Source organism: Barbus barbus (assembly GCF_936440315.1).
Source record: "Barbus barbus genome assembly, chromosome: 13".
In the NCBI taxonomy this organism is placed as follows: domain Eukaryota; kingdom Metazoa; phylum Chordata; class Actinopteri; order Cypriniformes; family Cyprinidae; genus Barbus; species Barbus barbus.
In genome coordinates, this window is record NC_136741.1 from 29,943,405 (window position 1) to 29,964,454 (window position 21,050).

At 36.2% G+C, this 21,050-nt stretch overlaps 1 protein-coding gene across 2 annotated transcripts; it reads left to right on the forward strand.

The window, feature by feature from the left end:
* Positions 1 to 19,840, forward strand: LOC306878727 (myosin-binding protein H-like). Of its 2 annotated transcripts, XM_079431234.1 has the most exons (13): positions 7 to 421; positions 3,139 to 3,198; positions 3,332 to 3,466; positions 4,663 to 4,830; positions 7,752 to 7,840; positions 9,248 to 9,443; positions 9,532 to 9,671; positions 10,495 to 10,654; positions 11,236 to 11,372; positions 15,984 to 16,170; positions 17,303 to 17,357; positions 18,677 to 18,718; positions 19,538 to 19,840. In XM_079431234.1, exons 1-11 carry the CDS (start codon positions 187 to 189, stop codon positions 17,332 to 17,334), a joined length of 1,539 nt encoding a protein of 512 aa, XP_079287360.1. In that variant the 5' UTR covers positions 7 to 186; the 3' UTR covers positions 17,335 to 17,357; positions 18,677 to 18,718; positions 19,538 to 19,840. The 2 variants fall into 2 exon arrangements, with proteins under 2 accessions (XP_079287361.1, XP_079287360.1); XM_079431235.1 differs by lacking the exon at positions 3,139 to 3,198 and having other exon boundaries at positions 1 to 421.
* Positions 19,841 to 21,050: the final 1,210 nt, after the last annotated feature.

The following is a 21,050-nucleotide window of genomic DNA, read 5'->3' on the forward strand; positions in this document are numbered from 1 at the left end:
ACAGTACATATATACAGCTTGAGTGAGCGTGATGCTGAGGGGTCTGCTCCCTCACTAGTCACTTGAAACTCTCGAGGGGAGGAGTTGAGTAGCACCACATGCCTTAGGCTATAAATCTGGGGTGACCCATCTTCAGACTGAGCCGAAGGACTTACTAGGTCAGAGGGATCCCAGAAGCGGACAAGCATGCCGGCAAAACCAGCCCCGATAAAAAAGTCGGCTAAGGCCGCCAAGAAGGAGGAACCGGCACCCGCACCTGAACCAGCGCCCGAGCCCGCTCCTGCACCTGAGCCTGCCCCCGCTGAACCAGCCCCCGCCGAACCTGCCCCCGCCGAAGCCGCTCCAGCGGAGGCAACCCCGGCTGAAGGAGCCCCGGTGGAGGCACCTGCTGCTGAAGCCCCACCAGCCGAACCCGCTGCAGGTACTGAGTGTGTACGGAGACCCCAAACTAAATCATGGATCTTAAAAAGTGCATTCTAAATGGATACTTTTATTGGGTGAATACCTTTAAGAGCATAGCTTTTCTTAAAAGAGTAAAATCAGTCATATTTAAGTCCAAAATTGTAAGGAAAAAAAAAATTATAATTTGCATAAATAATAATGAGAATAATCAATTCATGATGATGAATCAGCATTAATGAAACTGATTGCAGCAAATATTGCTATGAAGTACATTCAAGTACTACTTTATAATTTAAATAATAAATCATTGCAGCGATAGGAACATTTTTAACATTTATGTGTAATAAGAATTAGAAGAAGAATTTGCTTAATTGTCATGTTACAATGTAAAGAAAAACCAAAAATAGTGTCATTTGCTTTATGCAGGATAGTTTCTTTTATCTTACAATGATTTGGTGAAATATGACCCTGCTTCTGTAAGATCCACTCTTATCATTTGTAATAAAAACAGACAAACAGACACTATTAACACATGCATGTTATGCCATTTAACAATTACCTCCTAATGCACGAGAACTCAGTGTGCGTTGCTACTGGAGCCTAGAACTCTTGGTAGCTACTTGGAAAATGTCTGACTACAGCTGATGGTTTAAAAAAAACACCAGTGAGCATTTACACCTGTTAACCTCTCCTCGCTTCTACACTATACTGATCATACCAGCTGTTCGCCCAACGTCTATTCTGCTACATTAGCTCTACTTTAAGTGTGCGTTTGATTTCCAGAAAAAAAAACTATCATTAATTTATTTAGTTTGCCTTTTTGAATTAAAATGCATTTTTCAAAAATACCATACCACAAAAATATCATATCGTGGCTGTTATATACCTGTAGTGAAAAGTACTGTAGCAGTACTATGGTGCAATGAAGATACTCATGATGCACCATTTCATTAACATGCTACTCCAAGGTACTTTAAAGAACACCATGTCCATGTAGTACCATAGTAATTTTTGGTACTTTTTGTGATCGAATGTTATGTTATAATACTTTTCGCCTTGTGCTTACTAAAATGAAATATTGTAATGTGTCAAAAAATTAACTGCTAGCAAAAAGATTTTTAAATTTTTAACCTATTAATTTATGATTTACAGTGGTAGCAATAACTGGTGGTATTTTCTTGGAAACTGTGGTTAACATGGTGAAATGGAGTCAAAGAAAACAAGTTTTAATTAATTTTTTTCATTAATACAAAATTGTTTAATGTCGGCAGGGCATACATTTTAACATGAGCTTCTACAGAAGCCCAATTCCTTAATCTTTCACTATAATGAAGTGAAGTGAAGTGACATATTGCCAAGTATGGTGACCCATACTCGGAATTCGTGCTCTGCATTTAACCCATTCAACATGCACACACACAGCAGTGAACACACACACACCGTGAACACACACCCGGAGCAGTGGGCAGCCATTTATGCTGCGGCGCCCGGGGAGCAGTTGGGGGTTCGGTGCCTTGCTCAAGGGCACCTCAGTCGTGGTATTGAGGGTGGAGAGAGCGCTGGACATTCACTCCCCCCACCTACAATCCCTGCCGGCCCGAGACTCGAACCTTTGGATTACGACTTCTCCACATAATGTGTGATCATTCACATGATAATCTGTCCTGCTCTCTAACAAATGCAAAGCATGCCGTTCACCACCTGTGCAATTATTATTTTAACACCAGCTATATCCACTGAGTCCTTATAAGCCAGAGATATTTAGAGCTTGTGGCAAACGCAGACAACTCTATTTACAGTCCCACAGAGAGCTTTAACACAATGCATGAAGAAAATAATAAATATTGATGTTTTAATTAGTGAGCCCAGTCTTTTAGAGTCACAAGGTAAGAGTGTAATCCAGGGGAATACTTTAGTGATTGTTAGTTTTAGAAAAAATTGTTATATTAAATGAAATAATGATAGCATAAACAATATCAGACATTCACAAAATGTATGAATATAAATGATATTCATTATTATGTGTACATCTTATATGCTATCACTAAATTATTTCATTTCTTACTGTTTATACAAAGTTAAACATTCTAAAATGAACTTGAAACAGATAATGTGCACATTCATCCAGTCTGATTCCATTATCTGTGAATGCCAGGAATCTCAAAATGACCAAATATTGTTTGACGGATCGATTCTGTACTGTTTTTAAAAATATATTCTGTGCATGCAAATCAAGCCTCAAATATTTGGTCCATTCTAAAATTTTACTAACATTTAGAAATTATTTGCTGGCTACATCGCATAAGAAGCCGCTGCAAACGCTGCTGAGGCCCCGCTAATAGTAATAGCAGTGGTAAGCCAATGGTAAACAGCTACTGTCAATTTATTTGACGCACTGCATTTGCACAGTACTGAAAAATTCAGTCAACATGAAAGACAAAATGTTCGCATTTTAAAAGCATGTTCAGGGCGTTAACAGTGTACCCGACTTCATTGTGTCAGTACTGATTTCATGTTGACTTTCTGATCTAATCAATGCATTTTTCTAATAAAGGCAATGTTAGAAATGTACTAATTTTATATTGAAGGTACGGAATTTGGAAACTATGTGTGCTGAGATCATATTTTGGATTATGCCAAAACCTGACCTGAGCTATTATTCCATCATTCTTGACAAAACTAATGCCTGCCGCTCTGTTATATGCTGCTTTCATTAATGTGCCTATTTAACACCAGCTGATGCTGAAGCTCCACCTGCTGAGGAAATCAAAGCACCTACACCTCCTCCACCTGCAGGTAAACCCACCGGGAATCAAAACCGCTTCAGATCACCTACGTTGTGTCATTTCCAATTGAAACATTTCCAGTTGAAATGCCTGATTTTAGTTTGAAATATTAAATATTAAATGTTAAATGTTTTCCTCTCCAGAGCCCACCAGCGAGCCTCTCGAGCTTGGCGTTGAGGATGTCAATGACACTTCCGTCACTATCTCATGGAGACCACCAGCCACCATTGGAAACTCTGGTCTGGATGGATACACTGTGGAAATCTGCAAGGAAGGAAGTGAGTCTGATGTCAATTGAAAAATTCAAGCCTTCTTAGATAGTAAATAGAGGTAGGAAGACATCAAGACACGTCCAGATCCAATCTAGCATAACACAAAAGCCTTTTTGTTCTAGACGTTTAGATCAAAAATGGTGCCAGTTTAGGCATCGTCTGACTGGAAGGCAAGTCAGTTGCTTTTGGTTGCAAACACTGGGGTAATAAAGCCCTCAGTGAGGATTAAACCTAAAATCTAAAGCCTTTTTATTTGATTACGGTGGCTTGCAGAGCACTTGCATACATTTGCATCTTGAAATGCCACCTCACAATACCGTACGTTAAATTAAATGCAGCAAAATGTTCATTAGCATTTTATTGGCTGGTCAAAGCTCTCAGTTGCACCTGTCCCCAGTATGTCAACATGAGCAACATGTACACCCACCTCAGTTGTGCCCCTATATGGAGTGAGGCATTTCTAGAAGTGCCATGCAGAAGTCTGACGGCAGAAGAGCATGGTTGGTGCGCTCATGTCAGTTGCACACACGTGAATACAGTTAAACTTGCTGATACAGACGTTATATGTGCAATTACGTTCTGAAAAAAGGTATATGCACACACTTACCTATTTGTTCCGGAAAACATGAACTGACAAATTTCAAAATGAGCTTATTCATAATTTTTTTAATAATAATAAATTGATAATATTTATATACCAAATTTTATTTAAATATCACCTTTCCAAAAGCTTTACAATTAATAAGAAATTATTTAGCAATACATTTTTATGATTATTAATAGAATGCAAAAAAAGTTCTTAATATTTTGTGTATTATTTAAATAACTCATTTCAAAATGTATATTTATTCATTTTGAAAATAATAATACTTTAATAATATTTCTTATCAGTTTTATATAATTATTTTTATTTTAAAATTGGCATTCCAAAAGCTGTATAATCAAAAATGATCAAATATAATTTTTTATGATCGTTAAGTGGATGCAAATCCCTAAGGTTGCAGTGCAGATTATATATAAATATTTATTTAAATCAAACTATTACAAGTATGACTATAATTGAGTATTATTGTAAAAATTTTTGCCTTTCAAAAATCTTAACAATCAATGTACAATTAATCAACAATCAATTTTATGATAGTTATTTGGATGCAAATCATATTGGATGTTCTTGCAACTAATTATTAATTTTTCCATCCTAGCTGGTGACTGGAAAGCCGCTAACGAGGACCTGACTGTGTCCTGCCGTTACATCATTAAGAACCAGACCACCGGTGACCGCCTGAACATCAGGGTGGTGGCTGTAAACCCTGGCGGCCGCAGCCCTCCTGCCACCCTGGCCGACACTGTGCTGGTCAGAGAGGTTGTGGGTAAGCCAACATTTTACTTCCCAGATACTGTAGCTTTAAGTTCCCCCTACCTATTTCGTAAATAATCATGACATGTTGTGAGTTTCCTTCGCTTGGCCACAGAAATGCAGAAGTGCAACCAGGGACATAAAACAACAAGCAGAAAACCACAAGATGTATGCATTGCTGATATAGCCAAATGACCATGGTGTCATTAATTTAATATTCATGAGCCATGCTGACAAGTTTCAGAATGTGTTTCATAATGTTCTTGCCTCCTGCAACTAAGCCCATTTTCATTTGACATAATAACTGTAAATGTTGGAACATAGAGTTACCCAGCTCTTGCTGCTCTAAAGATGGGAGGCCACCTCTCGAGTCTCAAGTATCCCAGACCTCAGAGCTATCTCGAGAGGTGAAACTGGTCCCACGTCAAGCCCACCGCTCATGCTGTTCTACAGGGCCCCCTAATTGGCTCTGAGAGGTTGCCAGTTGTGAAAAAAATAAATCTAAATAAATCTACCTGACAAGCGTCTAGCTTTAGCACGAAGAGGTGTTGCCTTACAAACCCTCTCAGATCAGACAGCGGCGCAAAACATCAGAATTTTTTTTTGGCATTGCATAACTTTAGACAGTTTTTAGTAGTTATTTTTTTCTCAAAGTTTTTATATTGGCGCTTCAGTACAAATTAGATTTAATAATCCCTTGACCCTCACCAACAAATTATTGGGATTGTATCCATGTTGACTGTAATTTAAACACTCACCTTTATACATACACACACACACAAATAAATATAGGAAATTATTCAAATAAATAAATACAAAAAAGAAATATAGATAATTAAAAACAATAAAAAAAATTATAATTTTAGTGGTACATTTTTAAAGTAGCTTTCGATGCCTTAGATATTGTCCAAGTACGTCACATTTGACCACATTATCGCAACCGTTATGTAAACTAGGTTTCGTGTAAGAATGCATGCAGTAACTTTACATACTCCAAGGGTGTCCGTCGTCTAAAGAAAGAAATCATAAATGCAGAATGGAAAGTCAAGCGGGATTGGAATGTAACTTGAATCCAGTCTACGCAAAAGAGGGGGAGGGAAATTTTGGCAGATCTCCGATTAAAGGTCTTCTCTCTACATTCCCTCCAATGCATGGAGGCATGTCATGAATTGTCTTTTCCAATAAGAATACTCTCTGTTGCATATCCTTGGAAAATAGTTGGTAGGTGCGGTGCATTAACAAGGATTACGTGGAGAAGGTTTTACATGGCTTCAAAGTCATTGACATCTAGCCGCCTGGACCAATGTCAAGCTACTTCCTCTAAGAGCGATAGCGACAAGTGTGAATGGGTCGAGTCGGAGGGTGGGATACATTTCCCAAATGTTCTCGCACTGCATAAGGAGTCAAGTAGCATCTAAGGTTACCCCAGGAGACTTTTTAGCTCGCTAGAGATGCTATGTTTATTTAGAGGCATGCTGTAGCTTATAAGAGAGTTAGCATCCAGCTAATGCTTCAATTCACCTTTTTATATGCATTGCTTTGCTGATTAAAATGCAGACTGAAATGCAAAAGTTTTTAATTCCATTTAGGCAATGTTCTAAAAAAATATATAATATTTTGTAGCATCCATTAGAAATAAATTCTAAACTGTGACACTGAATGCTAAACTTGTAATGCAGTAGTTTTAATGTGACTAAAGCACTCCATCATAAGTTATTAGTGGCAGGTGTTTAATAGGACTGATCTATTTAAAGCTGTGATGAGTCCAACAGAGCCACCGTTAGCATGTTGGCTAGCTCAGGGTATGTTAGCGTAAATGACTCCTCGTAATGTTTTTAGTCTTCTATTTAAATTTTGGGATCTGCCTATGGTTTTGAAAAGGATTTTGCTAGTTTTTTGCTGTAGACCGTTAACCAACCTAAGATGAAACAGGCCGACTGCAGCTAAAGATGAAATTACAGTTAGCTTGCGCTCTGGAAGCCAGGGTCAGGTTAAGGTTAGCAAGTCAGTTTTCTGGTTCAATAAACAGTGCTATCCTAGCTAACAAGAAACGTTCTCAAAGCATTCTTACATTCTTAGAGGTATCTGTGTCTTTAATAATGTTTTCAAAACGTTAGCACAAAAACATGATTTATACCTGTACGTTGTTCATGGAATGTGTGTTTCTGTAGTATTTTAGTTGGATGCTAATGTAACATTTTTTAAATGTTACTGCTTGCTTGTGTGAGAATGTTCAGAGAACATTCAAAAGTAACATTCCAATTATGTAGCAAAATTTCAAATGGAATGATCCCTTAACGTTCACATAACAAAAAAATTAGTTTTAAACAATTAAAACAATTGGCCCCCAGTTAGGCTTAAGCCTAGTCTCAGACTAAATGTAAGTCTTGAAATAAACTACACTGACTGATCTTAAAATATATATCAGTGCCTTTGTTTTGAACATCAGTAATGTTTTTTTCTAAGGCACATTTATAAAAAATACTTACATGTCCTAATTGAACTATGGCCTAATCCTGGCTTAGTCTAAACCCTGTCTGTGAAACCGGGCCTGGATGTTTTGAATGTTCAGAGAATTTTCATAAATAGTTTTCATTAATTAATGAGAATGTTAGAAAAACATTCTTTATATTGTTATATAACTGGGATGAAATAAGCAAAGGTTTTCCTTCTCCTAAGGCTAGAATTTTTCCTCAATATTTTTGAGATGACTGACAAAAAAAGAAAAGAAAATTGGATAGGTTTGTTTTTATGAGCCAATAAAATAAGAGCATGTATTTCTTTATAAAAGTTGTTCTGTCTTCGTGCAATTGGGCTTGTGCACAAGGAAGATGTAGTTCTGTATAATCTCAGTGAAGATATAACCCTGCTCATAGTGTTTAAAAGCATACTGTACAATGTAATCATATTATGTACCATCTTTTCTCCTTACAGATCGCCCCAAAATTCGTCTGCCACGTTTCCTGAGGCAGCGTTATGTGAAAAATTCTGGAGAGAAAGTCAACCTTGTTATTCCCTTCAGTGTATGTAGTCTCTTGACAAATGTTAAGGTTACTGAAAATGCATGATTATCTACCATATTCTTTAATGCGGATGTAAGTTTATGGGCGAGACTTCTGGGTTCATTAGCCGCTATAGGGAAATGACGAGAAGAATAACAACGTACAGTAAACGGTAAAACTGTTTGAACTACAAACCAGCGTTTTCAAAATTAAGATAATACATTAAAATGATATGGTAAGACACACCAATCTGCAATATCAAGCAGCAAAATTAGCTATTTTGTACAGTTAAAAATAGCTGGACGTGGATGAGACCGGAAGTTAGACCCATAGAATTGACTAATGTTCTTACGGGAAGAAAAAGGTGGATAGCCAAACTCTTTTAAAGGTAGCTAAACTCTCGCTTGCTTATTTTAGTTTTTGCCAGATGTACACACATTAATTCATTTTAACAGGAATAAAAAGACTAAAAATGCTTAAATTTCCTACTTTTTCCTGGTAAAACAGGAAGTTGCATTGGGTATATCGCAGGACTGGCCTGGTACTATTTTTTGTTGTTGCTTTAAATAGCCAGTAGACTTTTGTTTACATCACAGCCAAGATGTAGAGTAGGATTTACTTCTTGGTAACACTAATCACCCCATTATAGAAAAAAGTAGAATTTAGCATATGTTTAGAAAGAGTACTTATTATGGGTTAATGGAAATAATATGTTCAAAAGAAAGTACTTAAGTGTGATTTGAATGCAATGCATATTATTTGCAATTAAATGAGTTTTACAGTTTAAATTTATAATAAATGGAATTAGTTGACCTTTAAAGTGCTCTTTTAACATACTTAAATTTTTCATAATTACGTCTATTGTCTTTGAAGTATGGTTAAAGTGTATGAGTACCTTAACTTTAGGAAATTAAAAGATTTTTACTGTAGATGTAATAATAAATAACAACCACAGTTAAAATTAATTTCAAGTACTTTATATGTTCTTTAGTATGTTCATCAACACATCAAAATAAGTGTATGATAAAAGATTTTAAAACAATGGTTTAAAATATAGTTTAAAGTAAAACTTTTAATTTGATGTTATTATAAAGTGTATCTTGTAAAAGTGCACTTAAGTGTCTTAAGAAACAGTGAGGAATGTTTTCACTTTAAGTTTAATTAAGTAGGCTTTTATTTAATTAATATTACATAATCTGCAAGTACAAGTTTTTTTAAATATACTTTAAGATTTGAAAATATATTTTAAGTGCATATTGAATGCAATTATTTAAACTTCTTTGTCACAAGGAAAGGATTTAATTGTACAAAACAAAAATGCATGAAGAAGACCAATTAGTCTAAATCTGTTTTCAATGAATATATCTGGTAAAAGTTGATTTTCTTCATTAATTTGCAGCTAAACCTGTCTTGTTTTCTTACCTGCAGGGTAAACCACAACCTGTTGTGTCATGGACAAAGGATGGCCAGCCTCTGGATACTAAAAAGGTGAACATCCGCAACACCGACAAGGACAGCATCTTCTTCATCCGTGCCGCTGAGAGAGCCGACTCCGGCGTGTATGAGATGTGTGTGAAAGTGGACAGCTTTGAGGACAAAGCTCAGTTGACTCTGCAGATTGTTGGTAAGTGTTTGTACACATCGTGGACTGTGCTTTATATTAGTCTATGAGTTTTTTTATTTTTTTATTTACTTGTTGACCTTTTCACCAGAGTTGCCTGGACCTCCAGCCAGCATCAAGATCGTGGACACCTGGGGTTTCAATGTTGCTCTGGAATGGACTGAACCCAAGGATAATGGAAACACAGCAATCACTGGATACACCATCCAGAAGGCTGACAAAAAAACAGGGGTAGAGGCTCTTTCAAAAATTATGACATTTATAACAAAATACCATGGGTTTTTTTTTGGACATGGTTACATTGCAATAGACATTTACCATGACATTGCCAAGTTTGTTTGGACATCATGCCACGATTTACATGGTATTCTTGAAAATGCCTTGAAGAAATGCCATGCCATATAAAAGCTTAAGGAGCCGTTCACACAGGGCACGTATTTGAGTCTAAAAACGCAAATGCTTGTCCCGCCTCTGGGGTCTTCCGATTGGTCCACTGTTTTGGAACTGACATTGATGAGCAGCGCTGCATGTAAAAGTTTCAATTCTTTTAACTTGACGCGGCATCTTAAAAACGCGGCGCTCACGTGTGGGATGCTACGAAAGACATGAGACGCAAGCGCAACGGTCATACACGTCTGTCTAGCCCGTGTTTACATAGAAAAACAATGGAAAAGTAGTGCATTGTAATGCACTGTGTGAACAGCCCCTAAGTGTTTCTTGGTGTTAAAATACTTTTTACTATCCAAGCTCAACACGCAGAGACTATAACTATAACTGTGCCATTTGTAGTTTCATTTATTTTTTAGCAACCCAACTAGTCCTCCACAACAACAACACTGACTCGACCAATGGTGTGAGTTGGGGGTGGGATTGTGTTTATTGTATCAGTGGTTGACTGGGGGATGGGGTGTGTTCATAAAACTGTTTTGAAAACTGTTTATTCGTGCCGTTCCTTTCGGTGGCACTAGTCAGCGAAATTATCTAATTATCTCAGTTATACGCTGTCAGTAGTCATGTCTGGAGTATATGGACCTGTGCTGCTGTCTCTCCACAGGATTGGTTCACAGTACTGGAGCATTATCACAGAATGAATGCCACTATTTCTGACCTGATCATGGGTAACACCTACATCTTCAGGGCCTTCACTGAGAACAAGTGTGGAATCAGTGAACAAGCCACCGTGACAAAGACCTCAGCCACCATCCAGAAGACAGGTGAACCAGCTTTTCAGCATTTTGTATATTTGACATTTGATCAGGGCACACACATACACACACACACATTATATATATATATAATGATTTTTGTATTTATGTACTAATATATATTTTTTATTAATATTTGAAAATTATATATATTTTTTATTGTTTTCATTTTAAATTGTGTTTATAAATATAATATACATATTTTAGTAATTTTATCTGCTTTTGTAATTTTTTGTTTAAAAATATTACTATTTATGTTTAATTTATTTTTAGTTTAGTTTTTAGTAGTTTAGTTGTTCCAAAGGCAACATTTTCTTTTTAAATATTTCATCAAACGATTGTATTTTTTATCTTATTTCAGCTTTATCTTAATCTAAAAAAAATGTAGTTCACGATAGTAAATATAGTCTTGTCGTTTGACATTTATGCATTTGGCAGACGTTTTTTTTCCAATTTGACTTGCATTTAATTTACAAAGATTTACATATAGGTTCTTGCAAGTCTTGCAAAAATCTTGCAGTGTTTTTCAGGCATCCAGTGTCTATTCTTGTTATTCTTACTTCACGGATCTTCATGATGTGTTTTTATAGGCATTGACTACAAGCCTCCAGAGTACAAGGAACGTGACTTCAGCGAGGCACCCAAATTCACCATCCCCCTGGCAGACCGCAGCACTACTGTTGGCTATAACACCAAGCTGCTTTGCTCCGTTAGGGGATTCCCTAAGGTACATGGTTTTTCATGCACCCATAAGCAGAACCAGTGAGCTGGCAAGGTTATGAACAAACATTGATCCAGGAACATTAATAGATTGTTCATCTATTCTGAAATAGCATTCTCAAAACATTAGCACAAAACATGATTTATACATTGTTTATGGAATATTTTTCTGAAATATTCTAGTTGGACGTTTGTCTAACATTTTTTAAATGTTAGTACTTGTTAGTTTCAAATGTTTTTTTTGTAATATTATTTTTATAAAAGTTTCTTGAAACACTTAAAATGTACAGAAAAGAAGACCAAAAAAAAAAAAAACACTAGGGACTCATATTACATAAATAAGTGTGATAGCACAAATCAACATAAGGGTTAATACAGTCTGTACTTTGGAAGTTAGATTTAATAATCCATTGCAAACAATAACAACCGCAGTTGTAAGGGGTTAATATGATGCACATTAAGTTTCAAATGGTTTAAAGAACATTCAAAACTAACAATGTTTGCAAAATTCTAAAATGGAACATTCCCTTAATGTTGTCTCTAGCTTTCAGATAACCAAGAAAAACATTAAAAAAAAAATAATTCTTGGTTATGTTTTACCAAAAAATAAGTTTTGAGATGATTCAGGCAGAAGGCTTGTAACTATTTTATCTAAATGAATTCGACTTTAATGCACAAGCTCAACATGCCACAGATGTCCATCTCATTTAGTGCATGTGCTGCGTGCTGTATGTATGCATTTTTACAATCAGATGGTTTTTAAGCTGCATGCAAATTATAAAGTTTAAAAACCCTTGTTTTAGTGAACTGTTTGATTGATAGGTTAGTCTGTGGCTGTCCCTTAAAAATTAATTAGTGTTTACACTACAAATACAATTTCGTTAAATGCATTTCTGACTACATCTAAATGTGTTTTGAGAGACCTTATTGCAAAACGGATCAGATCACCTGAATCACTTCAGGTGTGAACATCATCTGACTCCTATATAGTCCAGCCTCATGCAGTAATGTTCAGTAATGTGTTGAATTATTGTAAAGATGGTGTTGATGGGTATTTTGTAATGAAGTCTGTCACAAAATCAACACTTAATCCATCAAGAGCTGTTCAACAGTTCAGTGTAGGAATCCGCCACTAACATGCCACCAGAGATAGTGCAGCTCCTAGAGGGGACAGATAACTAGACTGGGGACAGCGTGAGCTGGATAAGTGGGATTCCTGCATCACTATGACGGGGTGAGCTTCCAAACACCGATATGTGGAGGCCATGGCACTGGGATCAGACACATGCACGAGCGAAAGTGTACAAAATGAACACTCGTCAAGTGCCAAATGCCTGTAAAAATGGCTTTGGTGGGTGAATAAAACCCAGTGGCTGCTAAATTTATAAGGAAATGTGACGTGATGCATGTTATATTGTTGTGTAACTTTTAGCACAATTGAAAAGTGTACCATTAGCAGTTTATCTGGGATGCCTAGCTTTTATTGTCAGTACATATATGAAATATTTCCATATTATGCTCCTCCACACTTAAAATATTGTGAAATGTTCCAAAAGAGTTTTTTGCAGCGATAACATAGAAGAACCATTTTTTTGTTTCCCTAAAGAACCTATCAGTGAACAGTTCTTAAAGGGGTCATATGACATTGCTAAAAAGAGCATTATTTTGTGTATTTGGTGTAATGCAGTGTATTTGTGGTTTAAAGTAAAAAAAAAAAAAAAACATTATTTTCTACATACTGTACATTATTGTTGCTCCGCCTTTCTGAAACATGGCGATTTTTATAAATCTCATCGTTCTGAGCAGCGAGGTGTGCTCTGATTGGCCAGCTATCCAGTGCGTTGGGATTGGCCGAATACCTCAAGCGTGTTACGTAAATGTTACGCCCCTCACTGTATTGTGATGCCGTGTCCCAGCGCATCAAGACAAAAACAATAAAACCCATTATAAACGAGGCATTTGTTGCATCCAGTGGGGACATAATTACTGATTATAATGACTTATACTGTCTTTTTACGCCGCGATGCAATTTTTTTTATAAACATTCAGTAAGTAAACATTACCATGTCTGCATTTGTGATCGGAGAAACGACAAACAACAAGAGCTACTCTACACTGCTCAAAACTCACGTTTGAATCGTCAGTGGCAAATTCTTTAAATATGAAAACATACTTAAATGGCTTATTTTTGAGTTGCTGAAATCACGTTTGGTCTCATACTGTATCACGTATCTTGTCAGTGTGTGGACTTGCTTGGCCATTTTTAGTGATTAATAGGAAAGTGGGTTCAGCTGAATTCTAGCAGTGATTTGTTAGATAGGTATAAAAAAGGTTGTTATACTGCGGCAGCGGTCGCGGCAGCCCTCGTGTGAAGCCCTCTTAGTGTGAAGCCCAAAGAGTGTGAAGACCAAAGAGTGTGAAGACCAAAGAGTGTGAAGACCAAAGAGTGTGAAGACCAAAGAGTGTGAAGACCAAAGAGTGTGAAGACCAAAGAGTGTAAAGACCAAAGAGTGTGAAGACCAAAGAGTGTGAAGACCAAAGAGTGTGAAGAACAAAGAGTGTAAAGACCAAAGAGTGTGAAGACCAAAGAGTGTGAAGAACAAAGAGTGTGAAGACCAAAGAGTGTGAAGACCAAAGAGTGTGAAGAACAAAGAGTGTGAAGACCAAAGAGTGTGAAGACCAAAGATTGTGAAGACCAAAGAGTGTAAAGACCAAAGAGTGTGAAGACCAAAGATTGTGAAGACCAAAGAGTGTAAAGACCAAAGAGTGTAAAGACCAAAGAGTGTGAAGACCAAAGAGTGTGAAGACCAAAGAGTGTAAAGACCAAAGAGTGTAAAGACCAAAGAGTGTGAAGACCAAAGAGTGTGAAGACCAAAGATTGTGAAGACCAAAGAGTGTAAAGACCAAAGAGTGTAAAAACCAAAGAGTGTGAAGAACAAAGAGTGTGAAGACCAAAGAGTGTAAAGACCAAAGAGTGTAAAGACCAAAGAGTGTAAAGACCAAAGAGTGTAAAGACCAAAGAGTGTAAAAACCAAAGAGTGTGAAGACCAAAGAGTGTGAAGACCAAAGATTGTGAAGACCAAAGAGTGTAAAGACCAAAGAGTGTAAAGACCAAAGAGTGTGAAGACCAAAGAGTGTAAAGACCAAAGAGTGTGAAGACCAAAGAGTGTGAAGACCAAAGAGTGTAAAGACCAAAGAGTGTAAAGACCAAAGAGTGTGAAGACCAAAGAGTGTAAAGACCAAAGAGTGTGAAGACCAAAGAGTGTAAAGACCAAAGAGTGTAAAGACCAAAGAGTGTGAAGACCAACGAGTGTGAAGACCAAAGAGTGTGAAGACCAAAGAGTGTAAAGACCAAAGAGTGTGAAGACCAAAGAGTGTGAAGACCAAAGAGTGTAAAGACCAAAGAGTGTGAAGACCAAAGAGTGTAAAGACCAAAGAGTGTAAAGACCAAAGAGTGTGAAGACCAAAGAGTGTAAAGACCAAAGAGTGTAAAGACCAAAGATTGTAAAGACCAAAGAGTGTGAAGACCAAAGAGTGTGAAGACCAAAGAGTGTAAAGCCCAAAGAGTGTAAAGACCATCGACTCTACCGTGCGACTCCACCAGGCTAGGACACTGGCAAAGGATAGAAGTATCGCTTTTTATTTTATTTATTTTTCTTTTTTTCCTTTCTATGTTTACTATTGAAATGTTGTTGTTGTATGCATTTGTCAATTTTATTTAATTTCTGTATTTTCTTAAATGGGTGTGTATAAAGTATTTACAGAGTGTTAACTTTTAGTTTTAGTTACTTTTTCTTATTTGTAAGTCGCTTTGGATAAAAGCGTCTGCTAAATGACTAAAAGTAAAGTAAAGTAAATGTACTTACAGGCTGTGAGTCAGAAGCGCCAGACTGTCCCTGCAAAGTTGGAATTGCCCCACTTTATAGAAACAGCCTTTGTGCACAGATGGCAGGCTACTCTTCCAGGTTCAGGAAATAGTCCTCCGTAAAATGCGCTGCACACGTTCTAATATTTGGGTTGAACTGTTCTGGAACAGTGTTGTAAATACAACTTAACCACTGATTTCTAGTTGTGTCCTCTTTTGGAAGCCCAAACAAAGTAGTTTCGGTTTCACATCGAAACATACAGCGTCTCCAGGACATGGCGCCGGCGGCAGCAACAATACTACAGCGAGAATAAAAATCACGCCACCTTTCTTTGCGTATACATTTGGCCGGTATTATGCAAATCTTCCCACACCTTGACGTAGACATGTGAGGACAAGTCTTAACTTTTATAAATAATATCTCTTTGGTTTTGAGACTTTAGTCTTTGCAACTTCAGGGATCTTAACTATGCACAACCAGCTTGTAACTCTCCAAAGAGAAAGGAAAACTTGAATTCGCATCATATGACCCCTTTAAAACAACATTTTTTTTTCTTATTTTGAAGAATATTTTAATAATCAAAACAAGAAACATCACTTCCAATAAAGAACTTTCTTTTTTTTAGAGTGTGACGTTGGCTGTTGTGAAAACTGTTGTGAAATAGCTCTTTCCATTATCTTTGTCCATCTTTTCACCAATTATAGACTGCAAATGTCAATTTTTTTTGTCACAGTTTTCTGACTTCTTTGCAGCCTAAGATCGAGTGGATGAAGAATCAGATGATCATTGCTGACGACCCCAAGTTCAGGCAAATGAACAACCAGGGCATCTGCTCCCTAGAGATCCGCAAGCCTGGCAACTTTGACGGCGGCGTCTACAGCTGCAGGGCCAGGAACGAGCACGGAGAGGCCTTGATTACCTGCAAACTGGAGGTTAAACGTAAGTGACTGTTGTAGACCTAACACAACTGTGTTTTTAAGGTGTCAGTGATATGCTTTGGAACAGGCAAAAAAGTATTTCCAGTCATGATGAGTTTGTGATGGTCTCAGTCTTGATTGACAGCATTCTGAACCAACTAAAAGGTTTCTGACCTTAGGGAGTATTTCATGGTCATGGAAATCACTTGACTGTGATTTCAAAGCCTAGAAAAGTCATGAAAATGTCTATAGAGACTAAATGCATTATCTAACTATGCTCAGCTCCATAATATTTAATGGGTTTGACTTATTCTTTAAGAGTGCAATGGCTGTGAAATCATTTTCTACGCATAATCATGACTGACTTGAAAAGTTTTTAAATATTCAAAAGGATTGCATATTATATTGGGTTATGTGCAAAAAACAGAGAACGTACATTACAATCAGATCTTTGTAAGTGTAGATTTAGTCAAGGCCACATTTAGAGTGATTTAACATCATGCAGACGTGTTTGACTTATGCTTTTATGAATGAAATCAAGAACATTTTGCTGGTGCTGGAAAGAAGCTCTGTATGTTCGAGAGAAAATCAAAGCATCTGGATTCATGGAATGATACAAAGCACTGTGATGATAAAAACAAATGATTCCAGACACATGGAGTTTATATTGAGCATTGTAGCTTAAGATAAATATGTAAAATAGACGTCTAGGTCTATCAGATGATACTGTAATGATAGTCAGATGATCTTCGGTGAATTATAAACAGATTGGAATCATTCCCATGCCGATTTATCAAATGGAGCATCACTTTATTGAGATTTATTATCAGTGTAATCCAACCTAAGCTATGTTAATACAAATGCTTAACCCAATCCGGGACCTGTTTCTTATGTTTGTCAAGTTATCACTCCACATGGGTCTTTACTGGGTTGGACAGATTGTTATTGTAAAATGATTAACAGCCTTTTGAAAGCACAGAAGATGAACATGTCAGACAGAGTAAGAGTTTGCACATGTCTGTGATAAAACTCGAGTGTCGCCGGTTGGTTAACATTCATGTTTGTTTGGGTGATAACTTTACAGACATTGATCCCACACATAATGTTTTGAAAGTCAGCGGACTAAACCGCATTCCTGCTTTCGTTCCCAACAGAGCCTGTGATTGCTGATGCTGATAAGAAATAAGTTCAACACCCACATTCATACAGGTCAGTCTCTATTTTTAGATGTGTTCAGCGGTGTAAAGCACTAGAGTAATTTGACTTCATTGCTGTACTTAATTACACTGCTATTCAAAAGTTCTGCGGTCAGTAAGGATTTGAACAAATACCTTTATTCAATAAGGATGCATTAAATTGCTCCAAAGGGGCATTAAAAACATTTATGGTGTTACAAAAATTTCTATTTCAAATAAATGCTGTTCTTTTTAACTGTCTATTCATGTAAGAATGCTGAAATGCATCATGTCTCAACTATTTTCAACATTAATTATAATCAGAAATGTTTCTTCAGCAGCAAATCAGCATATTATACTGATTTCTGAAGGATCATGTGACGCTGAAGACTGGAGTAATGATGCTGAAAATACAGCTTTGATCACAGAAATAAATGACATTTTAAAAATAGATTACAAAAGAAAACAGTTATTTTAACTTCTAATAATATTTCATAATATTAAAGATTTTATTGTATTTTTGAGCAAGTAAATACAGCCTCGGGGGAGACTTTGAACACTTATGCATTTCCAAAGCAAAAATGAAACATTTCACTCAGTATTTCATTTAGGCCTACAAAGGCCCTAACTTTGTTGGCTTGAAAACTTTTTTTTTTTTGAGATTAGTACATGTTTAACAATACCCTCACAATTTTTTTAAATCAAATATATAAATGAAAGATTTAATATAGTTGATTTTGTACAGTTTGTACAAGTTTTTATTATTATTGTTGGACCAAAAATAGACTATGGTACTAATATTGCAAAAAAAAAAAACAATATAAAATTAAATTAAAAAAAATAATAATTATGCTTAAATAACACAATAACCATACTTCAACTTGAATATATTTACTCTGCATTTTTTTAACACCTCTGGTCATGTTTATGTTCAAGTCCTATTATTGTCACAAAAAATATATCACAAAAGAACAGTTTTGAGTTTTTGCTTTGGAGAAGGAGCTTTGGTTTGCCAAAAAGAGATTTGGTTCTCTTTCTATTTGGGTCTTGACAAGACATGTCAGCACCCCCAAGCCTGACCTTACATGGGGGACACTAAACTTGGAGATTGCGGCCCCTGTCCAAGTGACAATTCCTCAAATTAAATTCGTCATGACTCTATACGTGTGTACCAGCAGAGAGACTAAATTACATCTGCCTGACTGTGCACCGTTAGACCCTGATGAGTCTTCAGACTGTACTGCTAGATCTCACCACAGAAAACACTCAGTCAAACATGTTGCTTGGATTGTTAGAACTATTTCAGGCCGGCTGACACCTGTTCCTTGTTCTTCCTCTCTGCATGCACTCTAGTCCCAAATAAGGAACAGAAAAATGTGGGATCCCTCTGAAAAGGTGAGAACTCATTCCAGAATGTTCCAGCCCTGATAAGATACATCAGCCCTGATAAGCTACTTTCAAAGCTATTATAAAACACATATGCAGCAACCAAGTTTCAGTTGACTCCTATATTAATGCAGAAAGTTGACATCCTGTTTGTTGGTGAAAGAATTGTCTATTATTATTATTTACACATTGTAGAACAAATGTGTAGAGTCTCTATTTTATTTTATTATTATTTATCATTTTCTATTTTTCTCCCATTGTAAAATGGTTAATTTTATAAATAGTTTATTTCATTATTAATAATAATAAACATTCTGCCAAGGAATATAGTTTATTAACCAAAAGCAGTGATTATTTTAGTATTACTGATATACTATTAGTTTTTGTTCATTTTAATTAATTTTATTTTTATAGTTTCTGGTTTTAGTTTTATTTTAATTATTTGTTTGGTCATTTTTATCCATCCATATATTTTGTTTTCCTCCCATTTTAAAGTGATTAAGGGTGTAAATAGTTAATTGTCCTGTTAATAATTATAAGAAGCATGCTCATTGAGCATTTTAATGGCTTAAAGCAGTGTTCAGAATCATTACTATACTATTACACTTTTTGTTAATGTTTAATTAGATTTTATTAGTATAATTTCACTTCACTAGTTTAAATTTTGTCTTTTTTTTTTTTTTATATGCCTGTATATGTTATATAAGTTTTCATTAACGATAATAATAACCCTAACGTAAAGCAACTTGGTGCATTAATATGCAGTTCAACTGATATGCCATATGTATTTTTTTATTACTAATTTTACTCTTTCTTGCACTTCTGTAGGATTGTGAAGACGTCTTTTGCTGATGAGAAAAAAACATGTACATATGAAATAAAAATATATATAAAAATAGACATTTTCCTCCTTTTTCATAATTTAATGCTTGGCCTCACAATTATGAAAAAGCACATATATTTATTATATGGACATTTACATCAGCAGCTGCCTGTGACATGTATGGATTCTTGTCTGTGTATCGCCGCACATACTCGTCCCTGTCTGAGTCCAGTGATGTAACTCGGATCAAGTCCCATCCGGACCAACAGGAGTGTTTGTTCAATTAAACGATAGCCTTTCACCCACATTGTGTCTTTTGTCATTTGTCATAATGTCAACGCACCGAATGTAACATTTACAGGAACGTTCAAGATTTAGCAGGCCGAGTGACCCTGAACACTGTCAGCGGAGCCTTGGAAAACCGAATAGGGTGACATTCATTAGTATGGAAATTATTTATTTCTGTGACGCAAACTTTGTACAGACACCTTCCCAACCAGTGGAAACTCAACTGAGAGCAGACGGGTTACTGAAGGTCACACACAGACACACACGAAGATAAATGTATCTGTGAGAATGCAAAGACTTTGAAAGGACTATGTGCTATGCATGATGTTCATTATCGACTTCTCAGGGTTCCTGTCAGAGAAACCTAAAGCCTAGAGCTTATTTGGTTTGGCCAGCATCATGAAACCCTGTGCCAACACGTAAGTAAAGTTACTGATGCAATTGCCTGTTGGCATATGAGAAATAAAATTTGGGGTTTATGCTTAAAGATGCATAAAACCTAAAAATTGAAGGTTTTGATGGCCTTTTTGACCCCGAGCAATATGATAATTTTTACAATCCCACTGGACTGTAGAATGGCCTTGATTCAGTTCAATGTACTTTAGTAGGCATACCTTTCTTCTTAATAACTTAAGATTGGGCGTGGTCATTTTAATGTTATTCCATTATTTTGTTATATATATATTATTTTAATTGATTATCGTAATCATAAACACATTGTTTTGTAGTGCACATAGTTTTACCGTTTACTGCGGCTAATAAATCGATCATTCACAGAAAAATAGCTTACTTCCGCTTTTTGTAAAGTAAGCACAACCAAAAATGTCACTCAAAGAAATCTAAATCTTCTCTAAAAGAGCTTCTCTAGTGAAGTTCAGTCAATCTTGTTTTAAAGACAAGATTTTTGTAATTCAATATGGATGTTTATATTTAAATTTTGATATTTATTTTACTAATAAAATAAAAATATGCTGATTATAAATGCAATGTGTTTGCCATGTATGCACTGTTGAGATGTGTGTATTTCTAAACAGTAGATGGCAGCACCTTTGCTGTTTTTAACCCGAATTTAGCTATCAAAATAGTCAGCAGATATTCAGAGCAAAGAAACAAGGCCAGGGTCAGGCCAGATCTGTGGTAATAAAACACTCTGGCTCTGTTCCAAACCCTGGCTGTCTACTGTCTACACAGACAACACAATAAAGTCTGGCATTAGCATGTTGCTAGACA

Coding starts and splice junctions, on each gene's coding strand:
- LOC306878727 (XM_079431234.1), top strand. CDS start 187: ATGCCGGCAAAACCAGCCCCGATAAAAAAGTCGGCTAAGGCCGCCAAG. Junction 3,199..3,331: donor TACACCTCCTCCACCTGCAG/GTAAACCCACCG, acceptor TTTCCTCTCCAG/AGCCCACCAGCGAGCCTCTC. Junction 9,444..9,531: donor GTTGACTCTGCAGATTGTTG/GTAAGTGTTTGT, acceptor CCTTTTCACCAG/AGTTGCCTGGACCTCCAGCC.